The sequence below is a fragment of the Rana temporaria genome, chromosome 2 (assembly GCF_905171775.1).
Source record: "Rana temporaria chromosome 2, aRanTem1.1, whole genome shotgun sequence".
NCBI classification, from domain to species: domain Eukaryota; kingdom Metazoa; phylum Chordata; class Amphibia; order Anura; family Ranidae; genus Rana; species Rana temporaria.
In genome coordinates, this window is record NC_053490.1 from 221,121,837 (window position 1) to 221,141,629 (window position 19,793).

The following is a 19,793-nucleotide window of genomic DNA, read 5'->3' on the forward strand; positions in this document are numbered from 1 at the left end:
AGTTAACCACAAGGGGGCGCTGAAGGGGTTATGTATGACCTAATATGTGTTTCTAACTGTAGGGGGGTGTGGCTGTAGGTGTGACGTCATCGATTGTGTATCCCTATAAAAGGGATCACACGATCGATGACGCCGCCACAGTGAAGAAAGGGGAAGCGGCGATCGGGGTCCACGGGTCCCGCGGTCCTGGTCCTGGTCACTAGCACAGGACGTACCTATACGTGCATGTGCCCAGCCGTGCCATTCTGCCGATGTAAATGTGCTGGAGGCGGTCCTTAACTGGTTAAATCAAAAAATAAAAAATATATTTTTTTTTTCAAAATTGTCGCTCTTCTTTTGCTTATAGCGCAAAAAATAAAAAATGCAGAGGTGATGAAATACACCAAACGAAAGCTCTATTTGTGGGAAAAATAACATAAAGATTTCATTTGGGTACAGTGTTGCATGGCCGCGCAATTGTCATTCAAAGTGCGTCAGCGCTGAAAACAAAAAATTGGTCTGGGCAGGAAGGGGGTGAAAATGCCCTGTATTGAAGTGGTTAAATAAGCAGCCTTTTGCTTGGAGTTTATCTTTTAGTTTAGAGTTGTAAGTGGTTATTCAAGCCTACCCTCTATCGGCTTCTTAACCTGCCCTAAAGGATACAATACAGATATATTTGTATCATGTAGTCTGCGGTAATAATACATGATGTTTAGACTACAGTAAAAGTTTAGGCACGGTTTCATAACTTTTGCTAATAAACCTCTTAGCTCATCTTCATGCTGCTAATGTGCTCCTTCATTAATTCTCTGTGGTGTCCAGAGAAGAAACATCTGGCAGTGTGGATTGATATGTCGAAGGCTGTGAGCATGCACGCTGCCACTGGAAGTAGAAGGAAGAGGACTGAAAGATGATAAACAGAAGGGAGCGGGCCAACAGAAGAGAAGTAATGGGGAGGGGACCAAAAAGAAAAGTAGCTGAGAGAGGATTGGCAGAATAGAAGTAGAGAGGAGAGGATTATCAAATGAAAAGTAGAGGGGCGAGGAATAACAGAAGAGAAGTAGAGAGGAGAGGATTATCAAATGAAAAGTAGAGGGGCGAGGAATAACAGAAGAAGAGTAGAGAGGAGAGGATTATCAAATGAAAAGTAGAGGGGCGAGGAATAACAGAAGAGAAGTAGAGAGGAGAGGATTATCAAATGAAAAGTAGAGGGGCGAGGAATAACAGAAGAGGAGTAGAGAGGAGAGGATTATCAAATGGAAAGTAGAGGGGCGAGGAATAACAGAAGAGAAGTAGAGAGGAGAGGATTATCAAATGAAAAGTAGAGGGGCGAGGAATAACAGAAGAAGAGTAGAGAGGAGAGGATTATCAAATGGAAAGTAGAGGGGCGAGGAATAACAGAAGAGAAGTAGAGAGGAGAGGATTATCAAATGAAAAGTAGAGGGGCGAGGAATAACAGAAGAGGAGTAGAGAGGAGAGGATTATCAAATGAAAAGTAGAGGGGCGAGGAATAACAGAAGAGAAGTAGAGAGGAGAGGATTATCAAATGGAAAGTTGAGGGGCGAGGAATAACAGAAGAGGAGTAGAGAGGAGAGGATCATCAAATGAAAAGTAGAGGGGCGAGGAATAACAGAAGAGGAGTAGAGAGGAGAGGATTATCAAATGAAAAGTAGAGGGGCGAGGAATAACAGAATAGAAGTAGAGAGGAGAGGATTATTAAATGAAAAGTAGAGGGGCGAGGAATAACAGAAGAGAAGTAGAGAAGAGAGGATTATCAAATGAAAAGTAGAGGGGCGAGGAATAACAGAAGAGGAGTAGAGAGGAGAGGATTATCAAATGAAAAGTAGAGGGGCGAGGAATAACAGAAGAGAAGTAGAGAGGAGAGGATTATCAAATGAAAAGTAGAGGGGCGAGGAATAACAGAAGAGTAGTAGAGAGGAGAGGATTATCAAATGAAAAGTAGAGGGGCGAGGAATAACAGAAGAGGAGTAGAGAGGAGAGGATTATCAAATGGAAAGTAGAGGGGCGAGGAATAAGAGAAGAGGAGTAGAGAGGAGAGGATTATCAAATGAAAAGTAGAGGGGCGAGGAATACCAGAAGAGGAGTAGAGAGGAGAGGATTATCAAATGGAAAGTAGAGGGGCGAGGAATAAGAGAAGAGGAGTAGAGAGGAGAGGATTATCAAATGAAAAGTAGAGGGGCGAGGAATAACAGAAGAGGAGTAGAGAGGAGAGGATTATCAAATGGAAAGTAGAGGGGCGAGGAATAAGAGAAGAGGAGTAGAGAGGAGAGGATTATCAAATGAAAAGTAGAGGGGCGAGGAATAACAGAAGAGAAGTAGAGAGGAGAGGATTATCAAATGAAAAGTAGAGGGGCGAGGAATAACAGAAGAGTAGTAGAGAGGAGAGGATTATCAAATGAAAAGTAGAGGGGCGAGGAATAACAGAAGAGAAGTAGAGAGGAGAGGATTATCAAATGGAAAGTAGAGGGGCGAGGAATAAGAGAAGAGGAGTAGAGAGGAGAGGATTATCAAATGAAAAGTAGAGGGGCGAGGAATAACAGAAGAGAAGTAGAGAGGAGAGGATTATCAAATGAAAAGTAGAGGGGCGAGGAATAACAGAAGAAGAGTAGAGAGGAGAGGATTATCAAATGAAAAGTAGAGGGGCGAGGAATAACAGAAGAGAAGTAGAGAGGAGAGGATTATCAAATGAAAAGTAGAGGGGCGAGGAATAACAGAAGAGAAGTAGAGAGCAGAGGATTATCAAATGAAAAGTAGAGGGGCGAGGAACATGGGCATCCGCTCCATAGGGCAAGGGGGGTCGTTTTCCCCCCCTGGAATTGCCAGGGAGAGCCAGAAGCAGGGCCGAACTGGCCCTGGGGCCGATTTAAGCGGTGACTGCAGCGATCCCCTCCCCTCTAGTTGTCCCTTATTTAGAGTGCCTGTCCTTCTTCTGGAATCAAATCCATTTGTCCCTCATTCCAAAAGGTTCCTCTTTTTGACCTGAAATAAATATACTGTCAATATAGTGTAGTGTTTCAATCAAATGAAAGGGGTGCTGTGTAATGTAAAGAAGTCCAGTGATGCAGGGTGCTGTGTAATGTAAAGAAGTCCAGTGATGCAGAGTGCTGTGTAATGTAAAGGGGTCCAGTGATGCAGGGTGCTGTGTAATGTAAAGGGGTCCAGAGCTGTGGGGTGCTGTGTAATGTAAAGGGGTCCAGAGGTGCAGTTGTGGAGAGGGGGTACACAGTAGTGACAAAGATATTGAAAGATGCAGGGGGCACAGTGGGGTGTTTTTACATTTTAACATGGGGGGGGCGCGCTTTTAACCCCCGCTTGTGGTCGAAGAAAGGGTAAAATGCGACTGTGTATCGCTGCTGCCGAAGCGCCCCCCTCTGAAAACATTTCAGCGGACACCCATGGCGAGGAATAACAGAAGAGAAGTAGAGAGGAGAGGATTATCAAATGAAAAGTAGAGGGGCGAGGAATAACAGAGGAGAAGTAGAGAGGCAGGAGGACTTACAGAAGAGAAGTAAAGGGAAGAGGACTGACAGAAGAGAAGTAGTAGTACTTTGTCATTCAATTTAAAGATGTTTTTTCATCTTTCCATCTATTAAATCCTCTGCCCTTGTTGTTTTAACTTTGGATAGTAAAACATTTTTTTTCTATCAATAAATACCTTATACAGACCACATCCTGTTTCTTGTCTAGTAAAAAGCCTAGGCTTATGACATCATGCACAGCTCTGTCTCTAACTCTCGTGAGAGTTTGACAGGAAGGGAGGGGGTGAGTCATAAGAGGGCCAATCAGAGCTGCAGAGCTGGGGGTGTGCCTCTGTGTGTCTGTTTAAATCCAGGAAGTGAACAGGCAGCAGATTCAGCTGCCCACAGTTAAAATGGTTGCAGCCAGACTTAACGGAGGGAGATTTCTCCAGCATATTTGGCAAGTACAGAATCACATTATATATTAAATATGCAAAGTGGTTGGAGGGAAGCTTCAGAATGGCAAAGATGTTTTTATTACAAATTATGTGAGCAGGCTGCAGTTCCTCTTTAAGGTGAATCTGAATCCATATGGAAAAATTAGCCGTTCTTTAATTATCATTACCATTACACATCATGGAACAGATTTATGTGCTTCTAAATATAGTTTTTGATCCATTTGAATATGACTAAAAGTACGTTTCTGCCAGGTAGAGCAGGGATTAGACTTAAAACCTACGCTGACATAAATTATACACCATTTGAGAGAAGAGAAGTAGAGAGGAGAGGACTATCAAAAGGGAAGTAAAGGGGTGGAGGCTGACAGAAGAGAACTAGAGGAGAGAAAAAATAAACAGAAGAGAAGAAGAGGAGGGGGGACTGATAGGAAGAGAAGTAGAGGGATATGGACTGACAGACTAGAAGTAGGAGGAGGGGGGACTGATGGGAGAGAAGTAGAGGAGAGAGGACTGACAGAGGAGACATAGAGGGGGAGGACTGATAGAAGAGAAGTAGAGGGGGAGGACTGACAGGAGATACGTAGAGGAGAGAGGGCTGGCAAAAGAGAAGTAGAGGGGAGGAATGATAGGAGATACGTAGAGGAGAGAGGACTGGCAGAAGGGAAGTAGAGGGGGAGAACTGACAGGAGAAAAGTAGATTAGAAAGGACTGACGGAAGAGAAGTAGAGGAGGAAGGACTGAAAAAAGAGAATTAGAGGAGGAAGGACTGACGGAAGAGAAGTAGAGGGGGAGGACTGAAAAAAGAGAATTAGAGGAGGAAGGACTGACGGAAGAGAAGTAGAGGGGGAGGACTGACAGGAGAGAAGTAGAGGAGGGAGGACTGACAGAAGAGAAGTAGAGGGGAGGACCGACAAAAGTAAATTAGAGGAGGAAGGACTGACAGAAGAGAAGTAGAGGGGGAGGACTGACAGAAGAGAAGTAGAGGGGAGGACTGACGGAAGAGAAGTAGAGGGGAGGACTGACAGAAGAGAAGTAGAGGGGGAGGACTGACAGAAGAGAAGTAGAGGGGGAGGACTGACAAAAGAGAATTAGAGGAGGAAGGACTGACAGGAGAGAAGTAGAGGAGAGAGAACTGACAGTAGAGAAGTAGAGGAGGAAGGACTGACGGGGGAGAAGTAGAAGAGAGAGGACTGACAGGAGAGAAGTGGAGGAGAGAGGACTGACAGGGGAGAAGTAGAGGAGAGAGGACTGACAGGAGAGAAGTGGAGGAGAAAGGACTGACAGGAGAGAAGTAGAGGAGAGAGGACTGACAGGAGAGAAGTGGAGGAGAAAGGACTGACAGGAGAGAAGTAGAGGAGAGATGACTGACAGAAGAGAAGTAGCAGAGACAGGACTGACAGAAGTAGCAGAGACAGGACTGACAGAAGACTGAAAAAGAAAAGTCTAACAGAAGAGAAGAAGAGGGGAGAGGACTGGCAGAAGACCTGGAGGGGGGAGGGGTGACAGAAGAGTGGAGGGGAGAGGACTGACAGGAGAATGGAGAGGACCAAGAGAAGAGAAGTAGAAAGGAGAGGAGTGACAGAAGAGTTGAGGTGAGAGGAGTAAATGAAGATAAGTAGCAGAGAGGACTGGCAGAAGACTGGAGGGGGGGAGGAGTGACAGAAGAGTGGAGAAGAGAGGACTGACATAAGTAGGTAGAGGATTGACATAAGACCAGGGGAGGGCTGGCAGGGAGGACAGGGTGGAAATCTCCCCCCAGGCTGGTGACACTATGCACAGCCACCGGCCGCCACTACCAAATGCTGTTTTTGCAGAGCAGGAATATGCCAGCTGGAGCTCTGTTAACACAGGTCACGGCTGCTGCTCACCTCCCACTGTGCAGCCATGCCTGTGTCAGCTCCGAGGTAGATGGCTTCAGAGCTGAGCTATGTCTCGTCTCACACATAGCTCAGCCTCAGCGCACACCAGCGCTGACATCTCCTTCTCTCTCTGCACAGACACGAGGACTCTAATGTAAGTGGGGCCTCCTGTGCAGACTCTGATGTAAGGGGGGCCCACTGTGTGGACTCTGATGTAAGGGGGGCCTCTGTGTGGACTCTGATGTAAGGGGAGGCTCTGTGCGGACTCTGATGTAAGGGGAGGCTCTGTGCAGACTCTGATGTAAGGGGAGGCTCTGTGCGGACTCTTGTGATCATGAAAAATCTTAGACTGTTTTCCTCGATCCATCACTTGTCTACGCTCTATGGGCCACTTGACTGGACTTGCCCCCCAGGCCTAAGGCTGCCAACCCTCCCCTGCATAAGACTGGATGAGAAAAGACCAAGAGGAGAGAAGCAGAAAGGAGAGGAGTGACAGAAGAGTGGAGGGGAGAGGAATAAATGAGGAGACGTAGCAGAGAGGACTGACGGAAGACTGGAAGAGAAAAGACTAACAGAAAAGAAGTAGAGGATAGAGGACTGGCAGAAGACTGGATAAGAAAAGACCAAGAGAAGAGAAGTAGAGGGGAAAGAAGTGACAGAAGAGTGGAAGGAGAGGAGTGACAGAAAAGTGGAAGGAGAGGAGTAACAGAGGAGTGGAGGGGAGAGAAGTGACAGAAGAGTGGAAGGATATAAGTGACAGAGGAGTGGAGAGGAGAGGAGTGACAGAGGAGTGGAAGGAGAGGAGTGACAGAGGAGAGGAGAGGAGAGGAGTGACAGAAGAGTGGAAGGAGAGGAGTGACAGAAGAGTGGAAGGAGAGGAGTGACACCGTGCTCCTCCCTCTCTCTCTCTCCCAGGGAGGATGAGTAGTGTGATCGGGTTACACAGCTCACTATGGAGTGGAGTGACAGAGGAGTGGAGAGGAGAGGAGTGACAGAAGAGAGGAAGGAGAGGAGTGAGAGAGGAGTGGAGAGGGGAGGAGTGACAGAAGAGAGGAGAGGAGTGACAGAAGAGTGGAAGGAGAGGAGTGACAGAGGAGAGTAGAGGAGAGGAGTGACAGAAGAGTGGAAGGAGAGGAGTGACAGAGGAGAGGAGTGGAGAGGAGTGACAGAAGAGAGGAGAGGAGAGGAGTGACAGAGGAGTGGAGAGGAGAGGAGAGGAGTGACAGAGAAGAGATGAGAGGAGAGGAGTGGGAGAGGAGTGACACCCTGCTCCTCCCTCTCTCTCTCTCCCAGGGAGGGTGAGTAGTGTGATCGGGTTACACAGCTCACTATGGATCAGCCATGCACACAGCAGACCGCTGTAGCAGTAGAGGGGTGAGGGACAGGTCAGAAGAAGACTCCCAGGCGCTGCTTGTCTCTCTATGGTCAGCCCCTGTATCCTGGTGATCCATCCATCCATCCCAGACATTAATACACGGACTTTCCCCCAGAAGGAGTCTCCATGGTATCCCTATAGAGTGGCATGGTGATGGCATTCCTTGTAGCCTACACGTGAACTTGGACTCGATGAAGTTCCCTGGTGGTCGTGGTGTTGGGCAGAGGAGCCAAGTTGGGCTGCAGTGAGTCTCCTCTGATCGGTGTGGTGAGGGTGATGGTCCCGGTTTAGGTCCCTGAGCTGGCTGTGTTGGCCAACCCCGCTGTTGTAGATGCTCCTCGGGGCGTCCTGGTTGTGCACCTCTAAAGGACCACAGAAATCATCTAAAGGGGAGGAGGAGGAGAGGAGACGGGAGAGGAGAAGGGAGAGGAGAGAAGAAGGAGAAGAGATGGATGAGTCGTCTCTATTGGATTTATTAGAGTGCTCGGTATGTCTGGAGAGACTGGACACCACTGCCCGGGTCCTGCCATGCCAGCACACCTTCTGCCGCCGCTGCCTGCAGAGTATAGTGAGCTCCAGGAACGAGCTGCGCTGCCCGGAGTGCCGCATACTGGTGGAGTGTGGAGTGGATGATTTACCGGCCAATATCTTACTGGTCCGCCTGCTGGATGGCATACGACAGAGACCTCGGAGTACCCCCACCGGGAGTCCTACAGCGAGCAGTAACAACAGCAACAACTGCGGGAGCCCGGGGTGCTCTGCGGCACCCCCACACCATGCTGCCTGCACCCCGAGTCTGAGGGATCTGGCTGCTGCCAGTCAGAATGCCCTCCTGCTGGCCAAGGTACGTCAACTTTCCGGGACTAGGTGCACCTGTTCTGCTGATGGAATGCCAAGGCGGCTTGGGTGTCACAATTGCTGCCCGTCCAGACCTGCTATATATAGAGACTGCTAGGGGGGCATGACACTTTCTGGGAGGCTGCATGCCTGATCACAGCACCCAGCTGGGCATAGGAGCCAATCAGCTTCTAGCTTCTGCTTGCTTAGTTTAGCTTTGGAAATGAAAGCTAGAAGCTGATTGGTTGCCACACACAGCTATTCCAGTCTTAGTAAATCCTCCTCAATGGCTTTAAGTGATTTGGGAATAATATTGCTGATCCTCTGTGGCATGTCAAAGTTTACATATGGCTATTTTTACATTCTGGTTGTACTGATGTATGTAACGTACCTGTGGGATCCCCATGGAAATCTCTGTAGTCCAGCTTGGGCCAACATATGTATGTAACGTACCTGTGGGATCCCCATGGAAATCTCTGTAGTCCAGCTTTGGCCAACATATGTATGTAACGTACCTGTGGGATCCCCATGGAAATCTCTGTAGTCCAGCTTGGGCCAACATATGTATGTAACGTACCTGTGGGATTCCCATGGAAATCTCTGTAGTCCAGCTTTGGCCAACATATCTATGTAACGTACCTGTGGGATCCCCATGGAAATCTCTGTAGTCCAGCTTGGCCAACATATCTATGTAACGTACCTGTGGGATCCCCATGGAAATCTCTGTAGTCCAGCTTGGCCAACATATCTATGTAACGTACCTGTGGGATCCCCATGCAAATCTCTGTTGTCCAGCTTGGGCCAACATATCTATGTAACGTACCTGTAGGATCTCCATGGAAATCTCTGTAGTCCAGCTTGGGTCAACATATCTATGTAACATACCTGTGGGATCCCCATGGAAATCTCTGTAGTCCAGCTTGGGCCAACATATCTATGTAACATACCTGTGGGATCCCCATGGAAATCTCTGTAGTCCAGCTTTGGCCAACATATCTATGTAACGTACCTGTGGGATCCCCATGGAAATCTCTGTAGTCCAGCTTGGGCCAACATATCTATGTAACGTACCTGTGGGATCCCCATGGAAATCTCTGTAGTCCAGCTTTGGCCAACATATCTATGTAACGTACCTGTAGGATCTCCATGGAAATCTCTGTAGTCCAGCTTGGGCCAACATATCTATGTAACATACCTGTGGGATCCCCATGGAAATCTCTGTAGTCCAGCTTGGGCCAACATATCTATGTAACATACCTGTGGGATCCCCATGGAAATCTCTGTAGTCCAGCTTGGGCCAACATATCTATGTAACATACCTGTGGGATCCCCATGGAAATCTCTGTAGTCCAGCTTTGGCCAACATATCTATGTAACGTACCTGTGGGATCCCCATGGAAATCTCTGTAGTCCAGCTTGGGCCAACATATGTATGTAACGTACATGTGGGATCCCCATGGAAATCTCTGTAGTAGATACCATTACTCAAGTGATCTCTGTTAGCTTCCAGCTTCTATGTCCTGCTCACTGAACACTACAGGTCACTCGCACTCGCTATTTAGGGAACACTTTGCATTTTCTCAATGAATGTAAAGTGTTCTCCAATTGGATGAGGGGCAGATAATGATCTCCCCTCATCCAATCAGAGATCACTTAATTGAATAAATGCAAAGTGTTCCCCAAATAGCACCTGTGCCAAGTAAGTGACCTCTTGTGGTCAGTAAGCATCAGGGCAACTGCTCGGCACAGGACCCAGAAGCTAGTGGAGATCACTGGATTGGTGGAGTCTACTACAGTGATTTCCATGGGGATCACACAGGTATGGCACATACATACTTATGTTGACCCTAGCTGGGCTACAGTGATTTCCCTGGGCATCCCACGGGTATGGCACACACATTCTTATGTTGGCCCAAACTGGACTACAGTGATTCTCATAGGGATGCCACATGCCACATACTTATGTTGGTCCAAGATAGACTATCGTGAGTTCCATGGGGATTCCACAGGTATGGCACATACATTCTTATGTTGGTCAAAGGTAGACTACAGTGATTTCCATGGGGATCCCACAAGTATGGCACATTCATACCTATGTTGGTCCTAGCTGGACTACAGTGATTTCCATGGGCATTCCACAGGTATGGCACGTTCATACTTAGTATGTTGGTCCAAGCTGGACTACAGTGATTTCCAGCTTCTACATGGATAGCACAAGTATGGTATTATATATACTTAGTTACATTGGCCCCCAAACTTCAGCATTAAATTCTATATAAACCCAAGAAAATAAATTCTATATATTGCAGTTTACTGGTCTATAATTAGTCGTTCCTTTTTATTTTTTTTGTTCATGCTTTTGTCCACCTGGCAAACCTTTCAGTAGCACACTTCTTGTCCAAGGTGACAACGCTCGCTCTGTATTTATAGTGGAACAGTGTTATCACCCTAGTCTTATCTCATGAATCACAAACACTTCCCTCTCTCCCCATCTCCATACCAGCGAAGAAGGTGTAGTTACAGGAGACAATTGGGAAGGTTGAAAATATCATTTGATATTAAAGTTCAGTGCACAGGAAGTTATAGGGACATTGGGATTCTGGTGGGATCAGCGGGTATTTATCTATACTTGCAGAGAATGTACTCAGCCTGAAAACAATCTTTGGACTAATAAGCTGCAGTATATTAAATGTTTGTTCTTGGGTTTAGATACACTTTAACTATTTAGCTAATACTGCAGGATTTTCTTCTTGGCAAGACAGAGTGAGCCTGTATTTGGGTCAATGACTCTCTGAAGAGTAACTATACAAAGCTCTGCCAATTGTGAGGCTGATCAGTCAATCTAATGGTGGCCATATATACGCTCTGATTTGTGTGATTTGAAACAATTGAATAAGCCGTGACTTTCCTTCCGATTGCTTTAAGCCGGCCATAGATGATACGATTTTCCTCCCTGCAACCACCAATCAGTGTTGATAGGGAATCCCTCCCATGGAGCCATTGTGTTCACAGTGATTTTTCTAGCAGCTATAACCACTGGCAATAAATGCTTCCTAACAATCCGACATACTGGCTGTACCCAAATCGATCGATGGATCCTTTTGGGTTCAATCAGCCTGCCCTTTAATGATTCAAATCTTTGACGGTCCCTGCTGAACCAGTCCAGATTCTAACTGTCTATGGCCGGCTTTAGACTAATTTTAGATGGGATTTGATCAAACTGAGTAAAACAGTGAAAGCAGAAAATTATCGATCGTGTTGCATTGATCACCATACTGAGATGCTTTGTTCATGAATTCAATCTTTTTTTTTTAATTAATCAGAATGTGAGATTGTATTGTGAAAATGCAGGTGTAATTATAAACGTACAATTGTATCTTCCAACTATCTAAATTCACTTCCCCTGTGTGTGTCATATCTACTAAATGGGTTATCGGCTATAGATTGGTGATTTTCTCAAGAAAAATTGATCGGGAAAGAAAACAATTATTTACTGAAGCATGTATAGCCATCACATGCATCAATATCATTCAGTTGAAGAATCATCGACCACACACCCTCTGTTCGATTAACTTAGTGAGTTTTTGATTGATTATGCTGCTGGTAATTTGATTTAGATTGTGGTGAATTTTTTTTTTTATCAATAACAATTTTATTGGTCAATGGTTCAAGTGTACATTACATACAGCCATTCAGTGCCTTGGGCACACAGGGGCTGTGGTGGAATTTTATAGATCATTTCTGATCAATCATTTGAATATCTGTGTGTGCGTGTCACATTGAATGATCACTTTTAATAGACTGATAATACAATGTATCAAAAACAACACATTGTACCATTCAGGTGATTGCATTTTGCAAATAGACATTACAGCTAATACTTGATGAATAAAAGTCTAGCTGGTCTAACGCTAGGAGCATATAGACTATTTTTATTAGTGCAATCACACTACCACAAACACTAGAGATTAATCACTAGCAGTCACGATCGATCGCTATACATTTGGTACAAATTACTTATAGAGTGAGGCATGTAGTAGCTTGTAGTAGCGATTAATGGCACACATTTGGAGCAATGAGCAGTTCATCGTTGCTACTCTTTGCTTTTAGCGTTCCTCACCCCATAGGGAGCCATTTGTTACATATGTGTAGCAATCAATCACTACTACTAGCCATTAATCTCTAGTGATTATAGTAGTTCAGTCCTAATACTAAAATCGCAATGTGCTCCTTGCCTTGTTTTCATCCAGACTGAAATTTGATGCGTGCTGGAACGTTGAATTAGAGGACTTTCATATCATAGATCTCCAAATTGCAACTACTCTACTGCTACTGCTTGTGTTATTATTATTATTATACAGGATTTATATAGCGCCAACAGTTTACAACATAAGGGCAGACAGTACAATTACAATGTGATAAAAAGTGGGGTGATTTCCGCGCCAAAAAATATAATTGAATTAAATACAGTGCAGTATGCACATAGACCACATAGGGTAGGTCCTGGTGGTACTAAATCAAAAAGCTGCTCCTCAAGTTACAGGGGTACAATTACAATACAATTTAGTGCAGTAGGAGAGTATCTGAGGGCCCGGTTCATTAGAGCTTACAATCTAGGAGGGGAGAGTCAAGAGATACAAAAGGTAATAATTGTGGGGGGTGAGCTGATGGAAAAAATAAAAGTACGTTTGTTAGGTGGGGGCAGTGTAGGCTTCTTTGAATAGATGAGTTTTCAGGGATCGTCTAAAATTGGACAGAGCGGGAGATAGTCGGACAAATTGGGGTAGGGGATTCCAGAGGATGGGAGAGGCCCTGGAGAAGTCCTGGAGGCGAGCATGGGAGGAGGTGACGAGGGAGCTAGAGAGCAGAAACATCTCCAAGCCTGTTCTGAAACTGACATGCTCAATATTTATGCCCCTTTGGTGTAGGGACATGTGTTCATGTGATGACAGTTTTCTTTTTTTTTATGGGATTATTGGACAGAAAGCCTGTGGTCTGACCTTGATTTAAAATGTTTTCTGGTTTTATAAACATCCTGAAACTATTAGATACATATTTACCTAACTCCAGCCAAAACATTGTTATTGTTGTTCTGGAGAGAGAGGGAAATTATTGTTGTTTTGGAGAGAGAGGAGGTATTATCTAAATACAAGAGTCTTGTGTATTCCTATTTGAATCGTGGTGTGCTTTGTATATTTGTTTCCAGATTTGTGCAGTAATCCAGTGTGAAACGTTCCCTCTGTTCAGGGGCTTACTGTAATAAAGACCTAAATCTGTTGGTCTCTCAACTTGGACATGATGACTGGTCTTGACTCCACCCCCTCCGGTAGTTTTCTGCAGGCGGCCTGTAGTGGGCGGGGCCTGCTGGGTCCCTCCCACAGCTTCGCTCTCTGCACAGGCTATGCACAGCACATTTATTCGAAAATCTACCAGTGTATGGCCTGCTATAGGCATTGATAATTAAAGATTGAAGCTAATTGGTTGCCATCTGCGCTACATTCTGCCTGCTCTATTTTTTATTTATTTATCTATTTTTAAATTCTTATTTTTAAATTTTCAAAAGAACAGAACAGAAAGTAGTGGACCACAGGCAAAAACATATCTCATATGCCTGCTCCAGTTTTGATAAATCCCCCCACAGTATTTTTATCAGATGTTTAGTACCATTTTTATGCAAGGCTGGCCATCAGCTGCTCGATTTCCTCTCATTGAGCCTATGAACTGAATGAGAGAAAATCAATCTACTTCCCCATCCATGCTAATAGCATGGACAGAGGTATCACCAGTAATGACTATTGTATTCAGTCTCAGTGTCTGCAGGTGCCTGAATTCAATGGTACTGCCAAACAGTGACTGCATCTGATAGGATGCAGAGCATTCTGTAAATGGTGCCTGTGCTGAGCAGTCAACCTCCTGTGTTCAGAATACAGCAGGGCAGACACTCAGCACAGGACCTTGAAGCAAGTGGGGAACCCTGGAGTAGCTGTGCGGCCTCCTGGGGCATCGGCCAGGTATGGTATATACTGTTTCATTAGTCCAAGCTGGAAGGATGTATCTATGTACAAGTTGGTCATACCTGCAGTTCCTCTTTAGGTCGATCATTTCCTAGCCAGGTGGTGCTCGCAGGGCCACACACTCAACTCTCAACTCAGATTTCAGCCAGTTCAGTGGGAATGCCCCAAAATCTGAGCTGTCTATGGGCAGCCTAATTGTGTCTCACTTGTTATTTATGATTGTGTCTCCTGGGTATCGATCACTGGTGTAGAGATTTGCTCTCAGTTACCAATGGACTGCAGTGTCTAGCATGTGAAGATGTTGTTTGAAGCAACCTATTTGGTTTCCAGCTGTTATTTTTCAACATCTGTCTTAGAAAGGAACTATCTGTTGCAATGGGTTTTATTTCTCATTCCTACATTTTTATACTGCAGAGCATTGGTCTCCAAACTGTGGTCCAGGGGCCAGATGCGCCCCTTTGCTTGCGTTTATCGTGCCCTTGAGACACTTTTCCTCCAGCTGACACTATTGATGAGGCACTATTTCTCTTTCTAAAACCAATGACGGGCCAATGTTTGCTTTCACTGATGCTGGGGCAATTTCTACTCCCACTGATGCTGGGGCAATTTCTACTCCCACTGGCCACAGTCCGGACCCCCTAAAGCAGGGATATGCAATTAGCGGACCTCCAGCTGTTGCCAAACTACAAGTCCCATCATGCCTCCGCCTCTGGGTGTCATGCTTGTGGCTGTCAGTGTCTTGCTAAGCCTCATGGGACTTGTAGTTCTGCAACAGCTGGAGGTCCGCTAATTGCTTATCCCTGCCCTAAAGCCTGAAGAACAGTAAACTGGCCCTTTGTTTAGAAAATTTGAAGATCCTTGTTGTAGAGAATCTATTCTCAACCAGAATTAATTGGAATCCTAATATAAATGGTGAACCACAAGGAGAAATGTGATATTCTCACTAGAGCGTTGCCAACATCCCAGACATTTAGGAAAAAACACACAAAAAAGGGCATAAGTACCCCCCGGTACATTGTGACTTTATGGGCAAACATACAGAAATCATGTATCATAAAATATAATTTATTTAGAAATAAATAGAAAGAAATACAAATTGTTTCTAAATAAATTATATTTTATGATACATAATTTCTGTCTGTTCGCCCAAAAAGTCCCAATGTACCGGGGGGGTACTTATGCCCATTGGAATCCTAGGGTTTCTGCAGGGGTTTCTAGGGGTTACTTGAGCTGTGGCTAATTGATCCCCAATTCAATGATGCCTATATAGTGTTAGGGTCAATGCCACATGGCAGAGCCAGCTGCAAGACACTGATGATCTTTTTAGCTATTTTTAAGGATGGCATTCTAACCTGAAGAAAATAATATTATGTATGAACATTGTATGCATTCTTAGGTGTTGCAGTGGAGTCTTATGGAGGACTAGCTGTCAAAGTTACATCAGAGGAATCAACTTAAGACTTGGCGTTCATACACTCTTAGACCAACGCATCATTTTTAGATATTTTATTATTTTTTAGCCTTGACAAAGCAAAATTCGATATTTTACTACAGAAGTAAATTGGGTACAAAAATTATGGAGAAATATAAACTGTAAAAATAAATATTTAATCTAAGATTAGACAGGTAGAGGTAGATGTCAGAATTTAGAAGGGATTGATAGGAATTGTAATTTTTTCTGCCTTTCTTTGAAATGACACTTATGTTAGGTTTTGTATGTGTTATGAGACTTAGTTTGTCCCATTTTCCCAATATCACTACCTCTAATATTCTCACCGCCTCAGACGATGTCCTATGATGAAACGCGTAAGGCGGAGCTACGCAAATGATGTAATCACGCCGGAAGGTCCAGAGAGCAGCGGTGGAACGTGAGGTGGAGCGCACACCGCAATACCGATGCTCCGGACCCTAAAGTCTGTCATAGACGTTTGATTGCACACTGTTTTTACCGGCTATGACGGTTTATACCGCAGTGCTTTTATGTATTGATTTTTATTTTTACTTTTATTTATTTTTAATACATTTTCTACACGGTCAATACGGATTACACTATGGGAGTTTTCTTTTTGTCCCTATGAGGAACTTCTATTTTTTCACTTGCCACTGGATCCGCCTTTTCTCTGAGGTTAGGAGGGAGCATCCAAATTTGGAGATCTGCACCCCACATGTGGACAAGCCGGATTTCCAATTGATGTGCCTGATATTCCGTTGGGGTTCTAGGATCTGGTAAGCAGGGACACAAGAGGGGTCACAGAAGTCACCTTCATTACAACTGAGAGCACTTATGTCACCCGAAGATTTCTTAAAGGGTTCACTTGTCTTTTGATCATATATGGGACTTTCCCTGTGGTTTACTGTAGTTTACTACAAGCTGCACATTTATTATACTTTATATTTGATGCACTGGACTTTTTATTTTTATTTTCATTTGTATTTTACACATATGAATTCACTGTTATTGTTTTTTACACATTCTGATGTGGTTATGATGACAGACCACAACTGTCTCATTTGATGTAATCTACAACTAACTTCTGGTTTATTTATGTAATATTTCACATACCAGTATTAACATTTGTTCACATTATCACTTATTGACAAGGTACTGCCTCTTTAAGGCTTCTTTGTAGTATTGGTTACATTTGAGGAGCCACCTACCACACTGACGTGTAGCAATCACTTTCACTGAGATCTGATGAGCATTGAGTGGAAGGTAGCGCTATCACCCCTCCCATACTTTCCAATATTCACATCTTTTTAGGCCCTACACCGCTCTAACTTTTATCAATGAAATCTCTACCGTAAATAGTCAAGAACCCAACTGTTCACAACCAGTGTATGATTTGTTTGTTATAGCGCTGTTATGTTTTGTTAGTTGTGTGGCCAATTTAAAATGTTGCCAAGAGATGGGATTGATAGGGTAAATGGAATAGCCATTTTATTCATCAAACATTTATTTAGAATTAAGTATATATATTGGGTGTATATTTAATTAGAAATCATATTGTATAACAGCTATCTTGGTTGTGTTCAAATGCCATTTACACCTCCAGCTGTGAAGATGCTTATCTCTGGCTTTTCCCAGAGAACCCTGGAATTGACATGTGTATATAAAATGACCAACTGCATATCAATGAATGTCACCAAAGAGTCAAATGGGGGTTTAAAAGAATTTAGCTAGGTAGGTGCCACCCCCTTAATAATATATACATTGTATCCCAAGGCCCTAGCTAAACAGCAATTATTTTTCAAATGAACATGTAGTGTGGTTATAAAATGAAAAAATGCCTCCGCGCTACTACAGACTCCTTAATGGTGATAACCCAAAACAAATAAGGTGCAGCAAAACCTAATAGTGTTTAGAATACACAAATACAGAAATCATAAATAAAGGGGTTCTGCGCGGTTATACTTGCTCTCCTGGTCTGTAGCTTACAATTACACACATGTATATTAAATAAATTTTTTGGAATTTGGCTTCAGCAGTCAACGTTACTGAAACCCCTTGAGATCTAGGGTTTTCCTATCAGGGGCATTGTTTACATTGACCTCTACTGAATTGGTTTTATCAGGGGTTTCCTGAGAGCCAAGATTAATTTTCAGGGCTCCTCTGGGGTAAAATGTTCTGAAAGGCTGCTGTAGCATTTCCCCATTTTATTGTTGCAAGTGTACCAGTATATTGCCTTCTGTGGACTAAAAAAAATGTAAAATATAAAGAATAGCTCCTAGGTTATGCCGGTATTTGTAGCAGTATGTGTACAGTAGGGGTACAGTGTGGAGAACTCCCATAGAAGCACAGTAACTTGCCTTCACACAATGACATTTTGGAGCTACCCTGTTACATCTGCTAACAACATACTTAACACATTCCACATGTTTCTCCTACTGACAAGTATATCTGAAATACAAAAATACATGCTCTGCATACTCAAAGAGTCACCCTGCATTGATATCTCTTTTTTATAGCTGACAGCTCCAGAACACATCTGTCACGTCGGGATAATTCCTCATTACCCAGTGCTGAACGTGGCACTAAAACTGTTGTCTCCTAAATTGTGAAATGGGGACTTAACCAAGTCTACCTGTCATTTTTAGCCTGTAAAATCAAATTCGTTAGGCTGGATTCATGCTGTTGTGGTGTGTTAATGCACATTATATGCCATGTGTTAATGTGAATTTTGTTAATGAAGCCTGTTCATTCGAATGGGCTGTCTAATGCACCAAGGTGCACCGGAAAGCGTGCATGGACTATCTCATGTAACACAACGCAGTGTAGTGCATTTCCGTGCATTGTGGTACAATACAGATGCGTTGGTAAGGAGCACAACAGGAAGAATAAGAATCCAGAAAACATGTACTTTAACTTATAACAAGAGAAATACCTGAAAAAGACACAGCATATCATTTTTGCCTGGTTTCTGGGACGTGTATTTCCTTTTCTTGTATTTGCTGAGAGTTGCTGAAATATGTATTTAGTATGTCAAAGTGCAATGAGAATAGTGAGAAACTCACAGCAACCAATCAACATTCAGCTTTCCCTGTTCTGACTGCCCTTAACTAATTTACCATGAAATCTGTTTGCCATGGGTCACTTATTTTGCTGCACTTTGCAATGCCTTTTGAAATCCACCAAATGACCTAAGACCTCAGCTGAAGGGTGATGTTTGGGCAGAGGCAGCCGCAGAAGTGTTTTAGACTAAAAGCGGAACTAAGCTCTTCTCTCCTTTACAGCCAAGAAAGCTGCCATCTGAGCCTCTGTTTAATCTACAGTTGTCATGGTGCTACACATGTGATCAGTTATGACACCAGCCATTTGATGACTCGTCAGTTCGGTTGAGTGCACAAGCAACTGTGACAGTTGTCAATCACGGCGTGCCTTCAGTGTAACAGTTTTGGAAAACAGTAAAATAATTTATTATTAATAGTCTTACTCTGCTGATTTCCATCATCCAATCATGTGCAAGCAAAACTGTTGATTTTTTTGCATGTGATTGGGCAAGGTGAAGCTTTACCTCATTTACTAAGCTGTGGAGCAAGTGCATTTGCAGCGCACAGTATACCGTATTTATCGGGGTATTGCGCGCTCCGGCGTATAGCGCGCACCCCTAAAGTGGACCCGCAATTCCTGTAAAAAAAAGATTTTAGTACTTACAGTTTTGGTGTCTTGCGCGGCGTCCATCGGCGGCTTCGATGGTGTCCTCCTCGTCGGGTCCGGTGTCCTTCTGCGGTGTCCTCCCCGCTCGATCCCCGCTTCCCACGCTGAGTTTTAACTACTAAACAAAATCATGGGTGCGCGATATACGCCGATACCCGCTTCCCGCGCCGAGTTTGAACTACTGCGCCGGCATATACCGAGCGCAGTACACTCGTGTATAGTCGGGCAGGCTCGGCTCCTCTCGCGGTCACGTCCTGTGCGTCCTGTACGTCCAGGACGTGACTGCGAGAGAACCCGAGCCTGCCTGACTATACACGAGTGTACTGCGCTCGGTATATGCCGGCGCAGTAGTTCAAACTCGGCACGGGAAGCGGGTATCGGCGTATATCGCACACCCACGATTTTGCCCTGAATTTCAGGGCAAAAAAGTGCGCGGTATACGCCGATAAATAAGGTATTTGTCTTTAGTAAATCAACCCCATAGGATAACATACTGAGGCGTTTACATGCAAAAAAAAAAAAATGTCAGACACCCCTAGGTGCAGCAAAATAAAATGTCCAGTGTCCATGAGGCCTAAAAATGATGCAGAATATGTAAAGAGCAACAGGGAAGATACATGCGACATAACATGACTGA

At 44.3% G+C, this 19,793-nt stretch overlaps 1 protein-coding gene across 1 annotated transcript in view; it reads left to right on the forward strand.

Annotated features, from left to right (window-relative positions):
- Positions 1–7,046: 7,046 nt before the first annotated feature.
- Positions 7,047–19,793, forward strand: part of SH3RF3 (SH3 domain containing ring finger 3) — a 537,384-nt gene continuing 524,637 nt past the window's right edge. Inside the window, exon 1 of the mRNA XM_040336482.1 lies at positions 7,047–7,994. Within this exon, the coding sequence (XP_040192416.1) occupies positions 7,482–7,994 (513 nt within the window). The 5' untranslated portion in view covers positions 7,047–7,481. The remainder of the gene's footprint in view (positions 7,995–19,793) is intronic.